At 38.1% G+C, this 15,024-nt stretch overlaps 1 protein-coding gene across 1 annotated transcript; it reads right to left on the reverse strand.

Annotated features, from left to right (window-relative positions):
- Window positions 1–292: 292 nt before the first annotated feature.
- On the reverse strand, window positions 293–14,772 carry LOC143279334 (short/branched chain specific acyl-CoA dehydrogenase, mitochondrial-like). The gene is made up of 11 exons (XM_076583354.1): window positions 14,538–14,772; window positions 13,092–13,269; window positions 11,850–11,950; window positions 10,783–10,989; window positions 9,015–9,185; window positions 8,170–8,295; window positions 7,294–7,386; window positions 4,010–4,099; window positions 3,382–3,519; window positions 2,632–2,731; window positions 293–1,846 (listed from the first exon to the last, which is right to left on the reverse strand). The coding sequence occupies exons 1-11, from the start codon at window positions 14,580–14,582 to the stop codon at window positions 1,773–1,775; spliced, it is 1,323 nt and encodes a 440-aa protein (XP_076439469.1). The 5' UTR covers window positions 14,583–14,772; the 3' UTR covers window positions 293–1,772.
- Between the last annotated feature and the right edge of the window lie 252 nt (window positions 14,773–15,024).

The raw sequence follows: 15,024 nt of genomic DNA on the forward strand, positions 1-15,024 counted from the left end.
GTTAGAGAAGACAATCACAATTTCAAAGCAAAATATTAAGACAGTCTAACTGGAATATCTATGGTCAAACTGATTATATTTCACTTTCCACACAAAAAAGGTTTAGTTGAAGTTTTCTATCAGAGCACATAAGATGAAGCTGAATGTTAATAAAGATCATCCCGGTGACAAATTGTAAACAGAAAAAGCAATAACAGTAATCATTTGAAGTGAAGATTCTTTGTATTTTCAAAACTGTATGGATCTCACTTTAGTGCACATGTCCATTCATTCACATAATGATAAACACCAGTTTTTGCAAATACGCATCTCATTTATTTGCATATTTTTTGTATAATTATTTCCCATGATTATGTTGCTGAATGAGCAATCTTTTAATTACAGTGCATTCCATTTAAAACACAATCCTCGCAAAGATAATACACACCACACCAATCTCAATAATAAACATGAAAACAATACATTTAATGAGTACTGGCGACACATGCATGCCTTGTTCATTGTAAATAATGTGTTCCTTAAGTTCACTCACACACACAATGCAAAGACTATATGCTGCACTAACGTGTACTCGCAACCACATTCTGTAATTTGTACAAGAAACAACAAAACTGGTTCGATGGAGAAACAGAAAATATCTGGCAAAAAAGCAATAAAAAACTATTACCTCTTGACTTCTGCAAAAGTTTATAAAATAAAATAAGGAAAAAAAACCAATTCCTTGAAACTGCAAAATTGTTGAATCAGTTTAGGATAACAACATAAGATTTATTTTGAGATTATCACCTCCACACCACTGGTTTCATCAGCAACTGACACACACACACACTTCCAAGCCATCATTTAAAGAAAAGACGCTTTCAGCAGCGTCTTTTAACTATACTGAGAACTTGTCTTCACTTCGTTTCCAATTGCTAAAATGCTGAGACTCACAACAACCCTCAGTCAAAAAGAAAAGAAAAAAAGGATTATTCAAAAAAACTATAATATATATGTGAAGTTTGAAAATTGAAAAAAAAAAAAAAAAAAAGCAATTTACTTATGCGTTTTATATACACGTGTGTTGTGTGTGTATGTAGTGGGGGCGGGGGAGGGGAAGGACCCCAAGTCTTAAATCATTTGATACCCCTTTTCACTTCAACTTAAATATAATGTAATGACAAACAACTTGTTTGTTCCGGCAAGCTGACAAAATCCACATATACTCACACATTATATAACCTATAAATGACTGGTAGAAAATCCGTTGATAGTACTGATTCTCCATTTATATTTTGTGAGACTTTTCTCAATTTCTTTAGGAAACACCGGACAGCAGTGGTGTGTGACAGGAACACTGCTTACTGAGTTCTTTGACAATTAAGTGTATACTAGACCAATTATATGCTGAAGAAACGAAAGGATTCTTTCAGAAAACCCAAACACACACACATACACACTTCAAATGAAGAGAAAAACAACATAACTAAAACAATAACACTGTAAAGCACTTACAGCTTGGTCTCTGATCAAGGACAGATGCTATATAAGTATCCATATCAATCAAAACAAAACAAAAAAAATATAAAAAACAATAAAAAGCCATCTTATAGCTAATAATCCATTTTCTCCTTAAAAAAAACAACAACAAAGCAGTCCATTTTTCACTCGGAACATTCTACCACCTATGGTATCACTTCAATTTTTACTCAGAAGATGAAAAAGTCATCAACATCACAGTTGCAACTATTATTTACCGGAAGTCCAACAATCTCATTGTTTGGAAAGACTTTTCAGTTCAGTTCCCTTTCAATACACTTGGCAATGGTGTTCAGTTGAATGTTGCTGGTTCCTTCGTAGATTGTACCTGCAGAACAAACAGAAATTGATTGTTTAGTATTTCAGTAGATCACACACTTAATTAATGATGGCTTGATGGGCGATAAATGTGAATATGAACACATGACACTAAGTCAATGGAGGACATTTCACCGTACACATGCCAACAAAATAAACAAAATATGGAGTGATGGCCTAGAGGTAACGCGTCCGCCTAGGAAGCGAGAGAATCTGAGCGCGCTGGTTCGAATCATGGCTCGGCCGCCGATAATTTTCTCCCCCTCCACTAGACCTCGAGTGGTGGTCTGGACGCTAGTCATTCGGATGAGACGATAAACCGAGGTCCCGTGTGCAGCTTGCACTTAGCGCGCGTAAAAGAACCCACGGCAACAAAAGGGTTGTCCCTGGCAAAATTCTGTAGAAAAATCCACTTCAATAGGAAAAACAAATCAAAATGCACGCAGGAAAAAATACGAAAAAAAATGGGTGGCACTGTAGTGTAGCGACGCGCTCTCCCTGGGGAGAGCAGTCCGAATTTCACAATCTGTTGTAATAAAAAGAAATACAAATACAAAATGCTTTTTTTTTTTCTTTTCAAACCACTGCTTTCCCTGTATGCAGCTCAAAACTATGCAGAATTATCAATCTATCCACTGCCTGCATATCACTTATCAGTGCAGGAACAACTGACATGGTTTATTCTGATGAATATGCCCAAATGTCCATCTGAAACGGAATACTTGATTTGTTTTGAGTGAACAGCAATCAAATAATTAAGATAAGTAAGCAGCAAAGCACAAAATTAAGACTTACCTATCTTGCAGTCTCTGTAGTATTTCTCAATGGGGTAGTCTTTGGTGAAACCAACACCTCCCATCCACTCAATGCACTTGGATGTGGTCACTGTCGCCAGCTTCAAGTACACAGCAACACATCAATGTTCAGTAAAACAATGTTTTGACAAGAGACAAGGTCTTTAAAACACATATATAATACCAACTTAATTGAACACAGGAAATTTGGAACAAAAAGAAAAAGAAGAAAAAAAAAAGGGGGGGTACTCTATAAAGTATATCATCCTGCAAAAGGCCATTATCAGTCACAGGCTGCTGTGACCTCAACCTTTGACCCTAAAACTTTGACTTTTGAAAACTCTTACGTTTTAGCTATAACCAAACTTATACCAGTATCGTTAACATTGGATGAAAAACCCAAGCTATCACACTTCTACATTTTTTTCATTCTGAAATATTGTGATGTTGAACCCTGATTTTAAAACTCTTTGAGATTTTTGTTCTGATTATGACCAACCACTGCACCAAGATTGATGAAGACAGGACTATTATCATAATAGGGCATCTTGCAACTTTGACCTGAGTGTCACTAGGGATCATACTGTCCTCATGTTTAGTCATAATCACAAGTCTGATGAAAATTGGATGCCAGTTCATCTAAAAACTGATTACTGAATCAATAAGAACAGTTCAGTTCACTAACCATACGGCTGGATTCTTATTTTCATAATATTAAAGTCAGGCGATGTACAAATATCAGTCTTCCCACCTCAGCAGCGTAAAATTTGGCCATGGAAGCTTCCTTGATGAATGGTAATCCTGCCTCTTTCCGCCGTGCTGCATTGTACACCAACATGCGGGCAGCTTCTATCTGGGTTGCTATGTGAGCAATCTGATGCTGCATACTCTGTGGAAACGAAAGATTCAAATGCATATCAGTTGATGATTGACGGCGTGTGCGCCTTCAAATCAAAGCGTGTTTATAGCCCAGCTGACCTCAATTAGGGGCCATTTCAGGGCTCCAAAACACATATGTCAAAACCAATCAGAGAAAAAATCTACCATGTTAAAAGGTCTTCTAAACCAATGTTAAAAAGAAATGTCTTCTTCACCTGAAACCTTGCAAAATAAACATTCTTAATTAAAAAAAAAAAAAACAACTGTGACCAAAGTGTATGTGTTTGTGACTATACATATGAAACCCGTATCTGTATCCCTGTGATACAAATACTTGAAGCTAAAGCAGGCACAGCCACTCTCACCTATCTTCCACCCTGCGTGAAACAAAGAGGTGATTATGGCCCATCCCACAATCTAGTTCTAACTTTTTGACTTTGAGAGATGGGCAACGATGCCAACAGCGTGATCACTACATCAATACAAGTTACAGTACAGACCTGGAAGTCCCAGATTCTGCGGCCAAACTGTTTCCTGTCAAAGGTGTAAGGCACCGTCCTGCTGAAGCATCCCTCAGCCAAGCCCAGCATCTGGAAGGTGTCAAGAAGAACATGCAAAACAAGAGAGGCAAAGCCTTCAAGACTCACTTGTGACACACTTATTAAGTCCCCTAGCAATAATTACAGAGTAATTTCCCTTTTTTACTGCCTGCACCAACACGTTTGCAAAATAAATAAAACTTCCATGCTTAGCAAAAGAAGTTCCTGTTTGAACAAAAAATAAAAATAATGACTGCTCTTGTTGTTGGGCCGAATATCAGATCAAAGTGCCAAGTTTAGAGAATACAAAAAATACAAACAGTAAATGCAGTTTGCATATAATTAGGCTTCATTTTTTATTTTTTTGTGCCCATCCCAGAGGTGCAATATTGTTTTAAACAAGATGACTGGAAAGAACTGAATTTTTCCTATTTTTATGCCTCATTTGCAGAGAAAATGTCAATGTTAAAGTTTACAACGGACACACAGACACACACACAGACAACCGAACACCGGGTTAAAACATAGACTCACTTTGTTTACACAAGTGAGTCAACAAATCTTAACAGTAAAATTTAAGGAAAAATCACCAACGGAAAGAAAAGACTCATTAGAATACTTAAAAACCTTCCGCTAGTCTGTTGTAACGATGATAATTTGCACATTGTATCAACTCTCATCTCAAAGTCTTTGCAGACTAAAATGTGAAACTGTCAAATGAAATAATGTTGCATGTAGCCCTGCCGACCACATTTCAGGCATGAAAAACAGTCAAGAGAGAAACTTAACAATGAAGGTCAATCAAAATTATTAAGAACAATTCAACCATGTGTTGGTCAGACAACATAAAATTTAATTGGTGTTAAGAATGTATACATCTTTTAGGAACTGAAAAACATTATCTGGTGGAACTCAGCGGTATAAGGTCTTCAAGAAGCTAGCTGTGAAGTGTTTGTGCCTGATATGCAAATCCAAGCAGGCAGATCAACAAATGTTTGATACAATGAGGCTTGCAAGGCACGTGTCATGGAGCTTCTTCACCTTTCATTCGAGAGAGAAGAATGTGCCACATAGTAATGACCCCTGCATCCAACCCGCAGAGGATGATCTCTTGCCTAGAATGGGAGGAATCCTTCGAGGAAAAGACGGATCTGTTATAATTTGTTGTCAGTGGCAGTGATAGCTGGTGAGAACAATCACAATACAAAGACTGCTGCCAAGAGGAATGGGGTGTGCAGGAGTGATGAGGAAAATTCATAAAATTGCATGGATAAAATTTCCTTTGACAGTTTCAACATTTTCTGAATTCCAGTTCCCCCCCTCCTCCCCATGATTCCAGCCCCTTCTGCTTCCATGCCAGAAACAAAGCAGACACAAATGACACCATACTAGCAACCTGACTGGGTGTACTTATTCCTTCTTCTTCTTCTTCTTCTGCGTTCGTGGGCTGCATCTCCCACGTTCACTCGTATGCACACGAGTGGGACTTTACGTGTATCACCGTTTTTACCCCGCCATGTAGGCAGCCATACTCCATTTCGGGGGTGTGCATGCTAGGTATGTTCTTGTTTCCATAACCCACCGAACGCTGACATGGATTACAGGATCTTTAATGTACGTATTTGATCTTCTGCTTGCATATACACACAAAGGGGGTTCAGGCACTAGCAGGTCTGCACATATGTTGACCTGGGAAATCGTAAAAATCTCCACCCTTTACCCACCAGGCGCCGTCACCGTGATTTGAACCAGGGACCCTCAGATTGACAGTCCAACACTTTTAACCACTCGGCTATTGCGCCCGTCTAACTTGGATTCCAAAACTTTACATCAGAACAAGTACAGCTTCAATTATTACCTTTAACACTTTCTGCTTTAATAGCCATGGATGTGATGTCTGCAAATGTGACTCACAGTGTATAAAATTTGCACCATACTAGTGAAGATGTGTTTTGTCAAAGCTAAGCTGCTGTGCTCCACCAAGTGCAAGGGAAATAACTGTGTTTATTTTATGTTTTCACTCGTCTGACACAGCCATTCTTTTCTGTGCAAAAAATGAAGAGTTGAGAATGAACACATGCCCATCTTTCCTCCCTAAAAATAAACCAATTCCTGTCAAGTGAGTTTTATCACTTTATGTTATATATGTCAATGTCTTTCCAACACACTTTGGAAGTTTCACTTTCTCCTCTCCCTTTCCACCCCCTTCTTTCTTCTTCTTCTTCTGTTTTTGTTGTTGCTGATATTAACTAAATTATTATTCAAGAGTCTGTTCCAGAGATATAAAAGTAAAAATACCAAGCCTCTGGATTAAAATATATAACTGCTACAATACGAACCACTGGCTTTATGTAAATATTATAATTTATGACAACTATTGTGCATGCCACTGGATATTAAAAACATTTAAGTCCATTACAATGACAATCTTAATCACTGCTTCTTATCCCAACTCACAGTCCACATGTTGATATGAATTTAAACGAAAAACCTGTCTTGGGAATGTCTTCAAAAGCTGCAAAGGGAATGACTGTTTAATGAATTATGTCCACTGAACTTCATCACAAAATGTGTGGAATGTACAGACCAGATTGCTGGCCCTGATCCAAATTCTCTCTCTCAAATACACACACACACACACACACACACACACACACACGCCTCACACACATACACAAACACAAATAACACACATTACTGGAACAGGGGTGCAAGTGGAAAAAAGTGGCAAGACTGAAGTCCGGTCTTCTATGATTTTCCGTCCTAGGCGATTTTTTTCTCTCGGTAAAATACAGAGTTTCAGGGCTAAGTAACAGTGTGTGTGTGTGTGTGTGTGCCTCTCTCTCTCTCTCTCTCTCTCTCTCTCTCACACACACACACACACACACACACACACACACACACACACATTCTCTCTGTTCTCGCTTTCCAACGAACAGTCCCATCCGGCTTCCAGCGGCAAAAATGGGAGTCGTACACAGCGCGCGCGGCCAGACACAGCTGGCGCTGGCTTCAGTTTAGCTAAGCACTGGTCAACCAGTCAAGAGAGTTCCATCTTCCGGTGAATAGTTCAGTATTCAAGTTCCGACCAAAACTTTCCCGGACCAAAAGCATAGGGACAAAAAAAAAAAAAAAAAAAAAATCGAAATTTCATCAAGACGGAAATCCGTATGAGACGGAACCACTTGCACCCCTGCTGGAAACAAAAACTTCTCTGCATTATAATGAAATACATAATGGGATACCTGTGCAGCAATGCCAATTCTTCCCTCATTCAGCATGGAGATGGCATACTTATACCCTTGTCCAAACTCTCCCAGTATGCTGCTTTCTGGTACCTGTAAAATCAGTTCACCACGACTTCTAATGATATACTGACCACAAACATAAATGAAAGGCTTAAGATATGAAATACTTATCTCCCTCTCTCTCTCTCTTGACAGTTGTCCTGAACAATAAGTAAGATCCATGCAAGCGTGGCAATATATGGATTATTAGGCTAAAAATAAGCACCATCATGCACCTGACACCATCAATACCCCTGATAGTGTGAAAGATTCAGACATCACCAATACTTCAGTAAGCCTGCAGAATATCCATGAAAGTTTTCATATGATGATACATTCCAAGATCTCAAAACTGAACTTGGCAAATTAGTCAGACCAGATTAGTAAATACTTTAAACTGAGGGACTACAGCTAAGGTTCACTTTACTTGGGATTTAGACCTTTTTTTTTCCAACAAGATGACAACAAGCACCATGGTTCTCACCAATTTGCAAGAAAGACTGAAATTCAGTTAGTGAAGGGGGAAATATTTGGGTTGTTCATCATGAAATGCCAAATATTTCTTAAATACTAAATGCAAATCTTACAAATGAAAGCAAATTTTGGTGGTCTAAAATTATCATGGATATACAAGTAACAGATACGGGACATGCATCACACATCACTTCTTCTCTCTCTCTCTCTCTCTCTCGACCTCTGTTTCTCTCTCTGTATCACACACACACACACACACACACAAACATAACCATGCACACACACAAACACACACGCACACACAGACTACAATTCCCATACTAAGATCTGCACACACAATCAACAGTGCCAGCTGCATACCCTGACTCCGTCAAAGTTCACTACACAAGTGCTGGATGAACGAAGGCCAAGTTTGTCTTCTTTCTTGCCAATGCTGAGGCCCTCTGTGTCTCGGTCCACAATGAAACAAGTGATGCCTTTGTACCCCTGGAAAAGAAACCACAAACTACAGAAACAACACACACACATAATAAAACAAGAGAGGCAAGGCCTTCAAGACTCACTTGTGATACACTAAAAAAGAAAATCCAAGCTTTTTATGTATTGAGTATAATTTCAAAATGTCATGTTTAAGATGAGAAAGATCAGTTTAAAGCAAATTAAGTCCCCTAGCATTAATTACACAGTAATTTCCCTTCTTTACTATCTGCACCAAAACGTTTGCAAAATAAATAAAACTTCCATGCTTAGCAAAAGAAGTTCTTGTTTGAACAAAAAATGATAATAATGACTGCTCTTGTTGTTGGGTCAGAATATCATATCAAAGTGCCAAGTTTACAGAATACAAAAAATATAAATATAACAGTAAATGCAGTTTGCATATAATTAGGCTTCATTTTTTTTTTTTTTTTTTTTTGTGCCCATCCCAGAGGTGCAATATTGTTTTAAACGAGATGACTGGAAAGAACTGAATTTTTCCTATTTTTATGCCTAGTTTGGTGTCAACTGACAAAGTATTTGCAGAGAAAATGTCAATGTTAAAGTTTACCACACACACACACAGACAACCGAACACCAGGTTAAAACATAGACTCACTTTGTTTACACAAGTGAGTCAAAAAACCACCTATAAAAGTCTGAATGTGATAAATATATTCCAATGACCAAGGTACTCAAGTTGTGTTGACATCACAAAAACAACTTACATCAGTGGGTTTGGCGTTTGCCATGACCAGAAAGACACCAGCATATTCAGCATTCGAGATCCAAATTTTCTGCCCTGTGATGATATAGTCAGTCCCGTCACGTACAGCCTGCGTCCGCAAGGAGAAAGCGTCTGATCCAGACTCAGTCTCTGACAAGCAAAATGACCCTATCTGAAAGAAAAAACACAACCTATTCAGACACGACACACAAAAATTAAATACACACACAAATAGCTCAAACTGTAGAGAATGCACTCTTTCTGACTGAACTAAATCAAAGCTTCTTTAACTCCCGTGGAAAGGCTAATGCAGAAGAAAATCTAATAATCCCATTTATTATGCAACAGTAAGGCATGGAAAGGTTACAGTACTTGGGACATTTTTTTCTGTTTTATTTTTTTTATGATGATGGATGGTGATGACAATATGGAGATCAGTTTAGGTTTAGGACAAGACCACCACTCAGCTCACTAAGCATACTATCACAGTACATTTCATTTTCAGCATCAACCAGAACAAAAGAGATAAAGAAACCTACAGTAGTGGTCAGGATATCTGAGCAACAATCCCAAAGACGCTTTCATGAAGTGGATGACACTTGACTTAGCGGTCCCAGTCTTTCTTCATTGAGCCCACAGCACACTTAAGGCCAGACACGGTGGTAAAAAAAACGTATGAAATAAACTTGAAGTTTATGTCTTTCTGTGACATGGTACATAAAGATATTGGACTACACATGTCTAAAAAGGTCATTTTGTGCAATTTGTCATGACAGTTTCCATGGAAACAAATCCAAAATGGCCGACAAACAAAAAAAATTAAAAGCTTACAACTTCGATACCTTTATAGATATGTTATTTCTGTTTGTTTTAGTTGATTTATTTGTATTTGTTCTTTATTATTGTGCAGTGGTATTTTGGAATTTGAATAAATACATTTATTATTATTTTTGTTGTTGAAATGTGTATAAATTCCTTGACATAATTTTTTTTCCAAATGACTGTATATTCATTCTTTTACTAGTACTATACAAACCACTGCACTATAATAAAGATGAATACAAAAAGAAAGAAAGTACCAAGTTTGAACATGCTATCTTTTAAAGTTTTTGAGCTTTAGCATTTTGAAAAATGGTATTACAAGGACAAAACACAAAACTGAGAAAACAGGAAAAGAAAGAGATGTGCTTGGTACTCACAAGAAATCACACATGTTGATTCTGTTTGAAGCTTTATTTTAAGTGAATATAGTACCCAGGTGAAACGGACTATAAAGATTAGATGTTGAAGCAGCAAATTATGCGAAAAAACGAAAATCACAAAAAATCATTATTTTGGTCAAAATTTCACTACCGTGTCTGGCCTTAATCAGTTCTAGGTGAAAGCCAGCCATGCCAAAAAAATCACACAATGTAATGCCTCTGATGGGGTTCAAACCCACATCCTCCCAGTCGTCATTCCGTTATGCTAACCACTATGCCACAGCAGTTGCTCTATTTATAAAACATTTTCAGTTCCCAATGACTGTCAGGCAAAAAGCAGCAATACATAAATGAAAACATTGTTCAATACTATAGACAAAACAAGTATTAGATAAACGCCTCTCTGACTGCCATGGTCAATACCTTACTGCCTCAAAGACTTTTCTTGACTTTTTTTTTTTTTTAATTCAAAAGTGTTTATGTGCCTAATTTCTTGTACGATTCAATGTTCAACATGTGCAAAATCAGAATATGATTTAATCATAAACTAAACTGAGCAAAAGTTACCATGTCTGTGCACAGCCTGGGCAGGTACTTGTCTTTCTGTGCCTCGGTGCCCAAATTCTTGAAAAGGGTGTTGATGAGAGTGTTCTGGATGTCGCACAAAACGCTGACTGAGGGGTCCACCTTGGCCAGCTCCTCTATTACCAGCATGGCAATCATGAAGGAGGAGTCAGCGCCTCCGTACTGGCTGGGGACTTCTACGCCCATCAGCTGCAGTTCATGATGATTGTAGTCCACATTAATTGGTTTAAAAAAAAAAAAAAAGTTTCATTACACTGAACATGAACTGCTCAGCAATAATGTAAAATGTCGAGCATAAACATTGACAGATACACAATACTGTATATATACTAATATAGAGAGAACAACGACAAGCTGAAAGCCTACAGCAAGCTCAAAAGACACAACAATGGGTTTGCGACAAAAGAAAAAGGAATGATATGAATGCATACACCAAAAAAAACAATTTCTAAAATATGAATAAATAAATAAATAAATAATATAAAAAATTATGTGATTTAAAATAATAGAAAACTACAGCAACTTATATTTGAACAAGGTACACAACTTAGCAAGCTTCTGCCATTTAACGCTTCCCTTCAGGCTACACACAGGTAAAAAAAAAGAAATACAGAGAAAGACACCCAGAAACATCCCCTCAGTTGGGGTAGTCACTCCACAAGTTACTCTTCTCAGCTGGCCTGCTGCTATACACAGCACACAGTATAGCAATTATAACCCTTCCTCCGCACACACAAACACACACACACACACACCTCCCTCCCTGACTCACACCAACCAAAGAGACTGAATCTCTTCTCTCTGAGGTTCACACACATCCTGCTCACATACACTCACTAACAAACTCACATACATATGCATGCCAAAAACACACAAGTTCACATGTACAAATACAACCCCCAGCACCCTGCTCCCTCCCCCCCCCCCACCCCCCCTCCTCCCCCCACCCCCAATGCCCTCCCCCTCCCCCGACAAAAAGAATGTAGGAAGCAGACAGGAATTTGGGTATCCTATCCTATCATGAAACATTATACATACTGATCACTCACCCCATTATCGAAGAGAGCCTGTCTGACAGATGGAAACATTTCACTTTTCTGATCCATTTCCCGCACCAATGGCTCAATCTGTTCTGTGGCCATACGAGATACTGCAACAGTGCACACACACACACACACACACACACACACACACACACACACACACAGAGAGCAAAATTAGTATAGTCACAAATGTGAACAGACATTTAGTAAAGAAACTAATACTTCTACCTTCACAAATACAGCTTTTCACCAGTTTTAAATTCCTATTCGAAATATGTGTTATGTATGTATACATGTATGCATACTGAATGTATGTAGATAAGCAGCTGTGAGTATGTACATGTGTATATGTATGTGTGTGTATGGATGTATAACGGAAGCATGTATGTATGTGTGTGAATAGGTATATAAAAATGTGTACATGTGTATGTGTATGTGTGAGTGTGTGTGTGAGTGTGTGTGAGTTTTTTTTTGGTTTTTTTGTTTGTGTGTGTGTGTGTGTGTGTGTGTGTGTGTGTGTGTGTGTGTGTGTGTGTGTGGAGGGGAGGAGGAAAGGTGTGTGTGTATGCACAAATGTGTGTATATATGTATGTGTTTAGAGATCCCCATTTCTTGCAATATGCCAGACTATTCTGAGTGCAACTTGTAGCAATATCTACAACATAATTTCAATGTATATTGAAAAAAAGTATTAATTCACATAAAAGCTTGACCTTCGTTTACTATTCAAACATGAAGCTTATTTCCCAAAAAGAATTGACAAACTTCAACAAAACTTGTTAGATGCATTACTAAGAGTTCTTGAAAATCACTTTCAAGTGACATTCAAGTTCATTTCAGTATTGGTCCGCAGGTAGAGACAATCATTATATATATATATATATATATATGATTAATGAGGAAAAAATATTTTCTTAAATTTTGAAGTAATGGATCTTTCCAACCTTGATCATGGTACATTATTCTTGGTTTCTTATGCACAAAGAACTGTGCTTGTCATTTCTTTAAAAACCAGTTGACCAGCCTTCATGAAACTGGATATACAGACATGCAACTTCAAGTGTATCCACAACTTGTAGACCAAAAGAGGTCTTCTTTTCTAATTTAGTAATTATCAGTCATACTTGCCCAGCTGGTTGCAAACGGCCATATCAGAAGTGAAACATCATTGTTAAAAGAAATGCCAACAACAACAACAAAAACAACTGTCAAAACACATGAACAGAAAAGCAACACACATTGAGATACCTGAATCTCTCATCATTTTCTCTTCATCGGAAAACAGATCAAGTGGAGCAGGCCTAAAATGCAGGTCACTAGAAGGCATCTTTGTATCAGCCGCTGACAGAGTCTTGCTGCGCACACCCTCTCTTCCGCCTGGCCTGAATAATTTGTGGTCCAACCTTGGCAGGGCCTGAACCATCCTCTAGAAAAATCAGTGAACTTAATAGTTTGTAATGCTCTTGCATAAGATAAATGATCGCTGCTGTATGTGATAAGGGGGAGGGTTAAAATTAGACAACAGAAAATGAACTAAGATCTCAATTGCTTTTTCACTTACTTGAAATGTTCCAGCCATTTCACATGGTCTACTGAAAAGAATTAAGCAGGTAGCTTAGCTAATGTTTGCTGAAAATGAGTGATGAGATGAATTATCTTTTACTGATCTACCAAAAGAAGAGTCAGTACATACTGAAAAAGTTGAAAATGATTGATCACAAAATGCCATAAATAGTCTGGTCATATGCACTTGCAAGCTCATGTGTGTGTGTGTGTGTGTGTGTGTGTGTGTGTGGTGCTGCCCTTTCATTACACAGACGTTTACTTCGTCATAAATCTATCGGTTTACTACAGAATTAAGTGCATCATAATTGCTCTGTGACTGCATGTGTGTGTGTGTGTGTGTGTGTGTGTGTGTGTGTGTGTGTGGTGCTGCCCTTTCATTACACAGACGTTTACTTCGTCATAAATCTATCGGTTTACTACAGAATTAAGTGCATCATAATTGCTCTGTGACTGCATGTGTGTGTGTGTGTGTGTGTGTGTGTGTGTGTGTGGTGCTGCCCTTTCATTACACAGATGTTTACTTCGTCATAAATCTATCGGTTTACTACAGAATTAAGTGCATCATAATTGCTCTGTGACTGCATGTGTGTGTGTGTGTGTGTGTGTGTGTGTGTGTGTGTGTGTGTGTGTGTGTGTGGTCCTTTCATTACAGTTACACAGACTTTTAGTTTTACTTCATCATAAATCAGTTTACTACAGAATTAAGCGCATCATAATTGCTCTGTAACTGCATGCGACTGCGCAAATTAAAAAAAAGAATAAAAATACTGACATGGCATGCACTTTCCATTTGAATGTTGGAAACAAGTCACATTTTGTCACATGTAGTCCATTGTATGTCAATGTAAAATTATAACATACTTTGTTGTTGGAAAACTACACAACCACACATATAATTTTTTTAAAATCAAAAATGCTAATCTTGATGTCAAATAATAAGATTACTCGAATTGCATAAAGTGGGCAAACAATGTGGCATCAACCTCACAGTCATACGTAATTAATTTTACATGTTGTTTGTATTCTGTGCTCATCGTACACGCCTGCCTATTTTCATTTTTCTTACTTTGTACAGAAACATGTCACGTGCGTTATGTGAAAATAACGCACGACGTTGCTCATAATTACCATTTTTTGGCTGAGCCTCCGTAACACTGCCAAAGAAGCGGCCATTCTGCTGTGTTGGAGTGAAAGATTTCACGGGGAACCTCAAGCGAACCTATCAGACGACTACACACACGTGCCGGTCCAGTTCGAGTTGTGTCTGGAAACAGTTCGATATTTGTGTCTTGCTGCACTGATCAGTTACGGAGCTGCACGGAAACCGTACAAAATAACACATGTGAAACCCCATTAGGACACTGATCCCCCAAGGTCAGATACGTCATGACTTGATTGAAAAGTGTACAGGGAAGATTTACCAAACAGATTATAGGGATAGGTAGTATGTCCTATGAAGAGAGACTAACTAGTTTGAAACTCCCAAGCCTGGAATATTGCAGGTTAAGGGGTGATATGATCGAGACATATCAGATTCTGCATGGACATTATTTTAAGAGCAATACACAAAACCTTTTCACTCTAAAGGGCAGTAATCTTACAACACAAAATCAAA

This window comes from Babylonia areolata, chromosome 2 (genome assembly GCF_041734735.1).
Source record: "Babylonia areolata isolate BAREFJ2019XMU chromosome 2, ASM4173473v1, whole genome shotgun sequence".
Lineage (NCBI taxonomy): Eukaryota > Metazoa > Mollusca > Gastropoda > Neogastropoda > Buccinidae > Babylonia > Babylonia areolata.